General features: G+C 37.6%; 1 protein-coding gene across 1 annotated transcript; it reads left to right on the top strand.

Moving 5' to 3' along the window:
• Positions 1–3,531: 3,531 nt before the first annotated feature.
• Positions 3,532–6,798, top strand: LOC103454051 (protein BEARSKIN2). Its single transcript, XM_008393638.4, has 3 exons — positions 3,532–3,846; positions 5,454–5,734; positions 5,928–6,798. Exons 1-3 carry the CDS (start codon positions 3,681–3,683, stop codon positions 6,666–6,668), a joined length of 1,188 nt encoding a protein of 395 aa, XP_008391860.1. The 5' UTR covers positions 3,532–3,680; the 3' UTR covers positions 6,669–6,798.
• Positions 6,799–7,551: the final 753 nt, after the last annotated feature.

Below are 7,551 nucleotides of genomic sequence, written 5' to 3'. Positions count from 1 at the left end.
ACAAAAAGGTTCTCATGTCAGATGAGTTTTGAGCAATGAAGCCAACAACCGGCATGATGAAGCCAACAACTGGCATGATAGTGCCAACACACGGTCAGGAGGCAACAACATATGACAAGCTGGGTAACTCACACTTCACGCCCTATGTTGTCCCATATTCAGCGGCTCCAGTTTTAACAGTTTCATCCTTAGCTGCTACAACAGTTGAGGAGTCAGGTTCCCACTCCAAGTCTAGAGGGTCTAATAAGCAGGCCAACCTACCAATGAAGCCCCGTGCCTCTCTCTTTCTCTGGTGGCTCCAGCCCACTTCACCACACGCGCATCACTCAGCCCACTTACCTCCAGTCTTCATGACATGCAGTGGGGGCAAAACACACTAACAACACTTGGCAGAACACGCAAAGAAGAAAATCAAGGGAGAGGGGATGATAAATTCTCTTTCTGGTTTCCTCACTCTTAGAAGACTTATACTACAAGTAAGTCTCAGAATTCAATCCAGTCAATGAATCAATTTTTGGCATGTCAATTCAGCTTGGGACTTCTATATCTCCTGCACATAGACTTTCTACGTGCAGCGCATCAAATATGAGGGCATTTATGGAGCAAAAAATAATCAAAAAAATCATGGGGCTGACACATGGACTTTTATTCACTATTGACAAAGATGCCCTCATTAACTGGCGAAACCCACACTTATTCAAACGACAGTTCAAACAATGAGAAGCCCTGAACTGCTAACTAGAACTACTCCAAGCTCAAATGCCCATGGCAAAGAAGATAACATAAGGAAATTAATGGTAGGTCTCGGGTTCGAGACTTGGGAGCAGCCTCTCCATAAATGGAGGTAAGGCTAGCCGACATTCACCTCTCCCAGACCCTGCGTAAAGCGGGAGCCTTGTGCACTGGGTTCGACCTTTTTTTACCTTTAAGCTTTCCTGTTTGAACTTTGAAGATAGATTCTTTTAATCAAAGAAACGCAATTGCAATAAATCAAGGATTCATTGCAATTGAATTTCTTTGATTAAAAGATTCTGGTTTTGGTTTTCGGAATTATGTTCCGAAAAGTATTGGTTTGAGATTTGGCTGACCATTTTCGGTTTGGGATCCCATCTCGAACCACCCCTAACTACATCCAACATATAGCACGCCTTGGCCAATTAGACGCCAACATATGACAGAAAATTCTACACATGCGGCCAGCCCTATGCTTTATAAATATCTCATCCTACAAATTCTTGGTAAGATTTTGCTACGCAATTAAGCTCTAAACACTCTCTTAAGCATCGGGAGTTCATTGGCCAAACCCCCCCCCCTCTCTTCTAGGCGCGCAAATTTGGTTGTTAACAGAAGGTGTTTAATTTGGGTTGTAGATACAATTTCATCAAATCCGAAAAAGGCTGAACTTTTCTACCACATTCGTCATGTGAGATAGAAAATAGCCTAGGCATCAAGAACAAGGAGAACATAATGATTAAAGATAAATTTGCATGAAATATCCATCCATCCATCCTGGAAACGGATCAGCCACGCATTGAGCTAATTACTCGTGTCATGCATGTGGCATACTAATTAACGAACTAAGCCTAAGCCTACACTTGTGGTTGGTCTCATGGCTTTATAACATTGTACGTCAAAGAAAACAATTCACTTCAAATAAATAGAGAGCCTGATGAGATCCTCTGGTTAAACAGCTTAAAATTATAATGATAAGTAGAGAGTAGACCCGTACAGAATGGATAATAAATAAATCACAATAAAACAGAAAGGAAGAGTGCAGTTCAATCCAGCGACTTTATCTGAAGCCCTTGAAGATCATCCCCTACATGTGCGATCGAGCTCAAGCTATGGCGACTGCGTCTCCAACTGTTTGAAATTTTGAATTAAGATCAAACCTAAAATTATTAAACCTAATATGAATGCTAATAATGCATATAAAATTGCGGCCATCCAATCAAAGGCGAAAATCCCAAGAAGGCTTGGTAGCTGGTTTTCCAAGCATTGCTTTAGAAACAATCAAGAATCCATAATTATATTGCTTCGTATTTTCTTGGGATCGTTTATTGCTTTAAATAGTTCCCTTTTTAACTAACTAGAAAACTAGATAACAAGAGGTAGTCCAAAGTCACTATGAAGCGCGTGGATTGTATATGATCATTAAGGATCAAAATTAAGATTTTGGTGGGGGTCATTGGCTTAGGTCTATATTTATTAATTTAACATTTTGTATGTTTACTTACTTAAAAATGGAAGAAGCCATGAATTGTATGAGAAGGAAGGTGGATGACAATTGAGCACGGGATAAACAGTACCACGCCTCTTGGTTATCTCATAACTCTTCATACCCAAATTCATGTATGACACAATTTTTTATTTTTTAGTTGTTAGTAAACGCATAATACAACATAAGCTTGGTAAATGAGTCGTGTTGTTTTCATGTTATACTTGTTATCTTAACAAGGCATGTCGTGTCAAACCTATTAAAATAACGGGTTCTTAACAGATGACCCAATAACGAGCTGATTCGTTAACGAGTCTTGTCGTTTCGGGTCGGATTAACGGGTCAATAAATTGACATGCCTAATTTATAGGTTTGGCAAACAATATCTTAACGGGTGGCCTGACAACAACCCAATACATTAATGGGTTACCTAATAATGACCCAACTCGTTAACACGTCGACTCGAAACCCGTTATTTTTGTGTCCGATTAATGGGTCGTATAAGAAATTGTCAAGCCTGACACAACATGAATGAGAATGATATACTTGTTTCTTACAAATTCATTCCTTATAAGTAAACATGTCATTTAAATTTTGGAACCCTTACCTTGTATTCAGCCAACTATTAGATCCACAGTTCCTAACAATCTTCACCTTAAATCAAATTATGACATTATTAACCTCTTATGAGCATGCATATGTGCTTAGTACAAAAAATGTGGGAATACTAGTCCTAGATTTATGGAGTTAGGGTTTGTTGTTCTTCTCTCCCCAATTTTCTGAATTACTTGCACAAAAAGTGAACTAAGAATTAAAAACGAAACAGTTATCAAACAAACTGTAAATTAACTAATAAATTTCTAAAAATAATGTTCCTCAAAAACTCAATTGGTATTAGATCTCTACATACCGTGATCCCAAATAATGCCATAACACATACACAAGACGTTGTTATTAGCTTTAAAAAGGCACAGGAGGAAGGTAATCCTGTTTGTTTTTCAGTATATATCGAACAAAAATTAATATAAAGTAAAATCTCATAAGAAGCAAGGCTAGCTGTTATTGATGAGTAGATTGGATGAGAGTGTAGCCACTCTCCAAGATACGCAGGTGACAAAGATCGTGCCCAAGGGTAAATTATACCAAAAAAGCCATCCTAGTCGACTCATTCCAATTCCATAGACTTGCTTTTTACGATAGCTTTAACCATCCCCGTAGGCGTAGTCACCGGCCGTCAACCTTTTCCCATAAATCATCATCCCCCCGGTTGACACTCGGCATGATATTTAAGCCTCATGACACCATCCCCAGGTAAAATTTCATTCATTGCTCAAACTCAAAACACATAGCGAGTAAAGCGCTAGCTAACTAAATTGCTAGAGCAATACTACTGATGTGGATATCGATTTTTAGATACATTGCAATCAAGTCATACATATTCGATATCGGTAAGTGATTATCGATGGCAAATTCTTCGACTGGTGGTGTGCCTCCGGGGTTCCGATTCCACCCTACGGACGAAGAGCTACTTCACTACTATTTGAAGAAGAAAGTGTCCTTTCAGAAGTTTGACATGGAGGTCATTAGAGAGGTGGACTTGAATAAGATGGAACCTTGGGAGTTGCAAGGTATGAAAACTTAATGATCTGTTTTGCAATTATAAATATTCTACTTTGAGCTTAATTATGATCTAGTTAATTTGTTCAAGCGCTGCAATCCTTTCTAATTAATAATAAGCTGGCAACAGGATAGAAATGATTGGTTTTCTCTCCAAGATTACTGTCTTTGCACGATAGTGATTGGTTTTATTAAGATTTGTTTTCACAATATCGTCATGCATGTACTTTATATAGTTCTAGCTCAGTCGAATTATATTTACACACTAAAAGTTTAAATTGATCATCATTTGTATACGAAGTCGTTTTATTTTTCCTTTTTTTACACAATTCCAGAATAGAATAAATTCAACGTTTAAGAGATTCGTACAAGTTTCTCAATTTTTGCAATACCATTAAAAATGAAAATATAAACAAAAGTTGCTCAGACACACACACCCCAAGAATTCAACATGTATTATTGATCATTTGCATATATTAACATATAATTGATCATTTGTATATGTCATATGAATTCGTTCTTTTTTTACATAATTAATTCTAGAATAGAATATAATAACGTATGAATGAGGAGAAATGCTAAGGGAATTACTCTCTCAATAGTGGGATTCTCCATAGACTCTCTTTCACCTCACGTTCTGGGTACAATATTTTATAATGTTGGTAAAAGAATTGACCTTAAATTGTGAGGTGATAGAGAGTCCATGACCTACTTTTGAGAGAGTATCTTAGCATTTCTCATGAAAGATTTGAAGTTTCTCAATTTTTGCAATTCCATGAAAAATAAAAGTTGCACACATGAAATTGTACATGATATAAGAGAAGAAAAATGATAAGGAGTCTCTCCTAAAAGTGGGACTCTCCATGGTCTTTCCGCCATCTCATGTTTTTTGTCCAAACTCATAAGACAAATGCTAAGGAGACTCTCGAAAGTGGGACTCTCCATGACTCTCCACCATCTAATGCTTTTGGCATAATTTTTTATAATATTAGCATGAAAATTGTAAAAAAAAATATGAGATGGCGGAGAGTACATAAAAAATGTCACTTTAAAAGACTCTCCTTATCATTTCTCATGATATAAAATATTTGTTGAGTCTTGACTAGTAATACGCACCGGACTTGACAGTTAATTAGACAAAAAGGGAAGATCCTTTTCCTGGGGATTCCATGATCGTGACCGTTTATCGTACATCGTACGGCCAGAAATCATTTCAAAATTTAAAATTTAAAATTAAATATAAATAGTACCTAACGAAAAATGGCCGCACGATGCATGATGAACGGTCACGATCACAGAATCCCCACGATCCGAGGAAAAAAATCCGGTGAGGATCCTTTTCCGATATAAAGAACACCTTGGTTGGGTTGAACAGTTAATATATATGATTAGTCAGGTAAATCAGTGGACCAGGATATGCACATTCTCTTTTACAAAATACTGAAATACATATTGCTAATTCGCTGTAAATTAACCTAGATCAGAACAACGGGGGTCATATCTCTGAGGCCATTTTAAATTAATGACATAGTTAGTTATATACAAATGCAACCCTAAACAACATCTACATCTGTAATTAATTTTTGGTTGTTTGTTTGATGCACGCGTGTATGCACAGAGAGATGTAGGATTGGGTCGACTCCACAAAACGAGTGGTACTTTTTCAGCCACAAAGACAGAAAGTACCCAACAGGGTCGAGGACAAATAGGGCCACAAACGCTGGGTTTTGGAAGGCAACAGGGCGGGACAAATGCATCAGAAACACCTTCAAGAAGATTGGCATGAGAAAAACCCTTGTTTTCTACAGAGGCAGAGCTCCCCACGGCCAAAAGACTGACTGGATTATGCATGAGTACCGCCTTGAAGATGGCGATGATCCTCAAGGAAACCTATCTAGTGTATGCACTACTTGTCTCCATCTCCATTTCATTTTCATCACTCTATATATATGTTATCTCGTCACTTTATGTTATAACTATAACATAAATAATCAGAAAATTTACTAGCTAGGGTTTAAGGTTTTTCTTACGTTAATACCTATTAGTCGAAGATTTTAATTTGTATCCATAAATATATATTGCATATATGCAGGAAGATGGGTGGGTGATCTGTAGAGTTTTCAAGAAGAAGAATTTATTCAAGGTTGCAAATGAAGGAGGAAGCTCTAGCATGAACTCTTCAGAGCATCAGCAGCTCAACAATGCATCAAGCAACAGCCAATTGCAAGCTCGCTCCTTCATGCATAGCCACAGAGACAACCAGTACTTACTACGCCAACAACACCATGCAGCAACCCAAGGGTTCCAACTAAACAATAACTCAAGCCTTCACTACGCCCACCTGCAGTCCCCGCCTCACTACTCTGTTTTCCAATCCCAAGCCCTTATCCCGACCCTCGCCCACAAGCCCCTTTCCTCCTATGACGACTACTCTTCCCAGCTCCCCTCCGACGACTCACCTGCCCACGGCATGGTCAAGCAGCTCATGACAAACCCTAGAGACTGTAAAAGTGGTAGTGAGGGTCTCCGCTACCAAGCGTGTGAACCAGGGTTAGAGGTTGGCACGTGCGAACCAGATCATCAACCAAATATGGTTGGAGGAGGAGCTGGAACAGCTGGCGGAAGAGATAATAATCATGATCACCAGGGGATGAGTGAATGGGCTATGCTCGATCGCCTGGTTACTTCTCATGATCTTGGAAATGATCAAGACTCGTCGTCCAAAGGAACAGCCAGGTATGGGGATGCAAATGCACCCTCTTCCGTCAACCAAATTAACCACCAGCACCTCTCGTTGCGTGGAGAGATGGATTTTTGGGGCTACGCAAAATAATATTGGCGTGTGGGTTCCATTATCATATATCAACGGATTGGATTATTGATGGATTAGAGCTAATTTACCAAGCATTTGGACATTCCCTTTAGCTAGACATTAAAATATTGGACATTTTTCTGGTTCTTAATTAATTTATTGTGAATTTTGAATTAATTTGTTAATACAAAAAGACTTAGTTAAAATGGTTGTCATTGATAAACCATATATATTGTTGTTATTGCATAAGCCCCTGCTGTTCCCGCCTACTGGTCAGGAGAAGGATTCAAATTGTATTGCGATCCTTATACATTTGATACTGTTTTCAGGCAGTATATATTTTTAAAATGCAGCCTTAATTCCTAAATTCACATTCGAAATTTGTTCTATCCTATAAAGATAATTTTATAAATAAAATATTTTTTCAATAAAAAAAATTGCAAGGGCACGTCATTGTCACATATATGCAGTGTTTACAATATTCATGAATTGTCGATATTTTTTATCGAAATATTCGAAAAATCAAGAATCAATACGGAAATGAGAGTGTGAAATGAAAACTTACCCTATATTGTGAGATATAGGAAAATCAATAAATATCAATGTAATTTATCAATTCACTACATAAATTTTCGATTCACTACATAAATTTTGCAGGGACCCATTGTAGATTTCGTACTTTCAAATTTTTGAGAAGTTTTTCTCTAATTTCGACTGTATCTGAATGACCCACCACATTGCAAATTTTTTTTATTTCTATAAATTATAACCAATTGTTGTAAATGTTATGTATAAAGTGGTTGTCCACATTCTGGGTTCTACGTAATATGTTAATACTTTAGTCCTCATTGTTGTAAATATGGAAAATCCTAAGCCTATATATGGGCTATCCAATGAAAAGAAT

The sequence above is a fragment of the Malus domestica genome, chromosome 10 (genome assembly GCF_042453785.1).
Source record: "Malus domestica chromosome 10, GDT2T_hap1".
Lineage (NCBI taxonomy): Eukaryota > Viridiplantae > Streptophyta > Magnoliopsida > Rosales > Rosaceae > Malus > Malus domestica.
Note: the sequence above shows the minus strand (reverse complement) of the source record. Positions and strands in the feature narration are given on the sequence as shown.

Bases quoted from the DNA above. Each gene is read 5' to 3' on its own strand.
- LOC103454051 (XM_008393638.4), top strand. From the start codon at position 3,681: ATGGCAAATTCTTCGACTGGTGGTGTGCCTCCGGGGTTCCGATTCCAC. The intron at 3,847-5,453 runs GTATGAAAACTT...GTGTATGCACAG, and splicing joins GGAACCTTGGGAGTTGCAAG to AGAGATGTAGGATTGGGTCG. The intron at 5,735-5,927 runs GTATGCACTACT...GCATATATGCAG, and splicing joins CTCAAGGAAACCTATCTAGT to GAAGATGGGTGGGTGATCTG.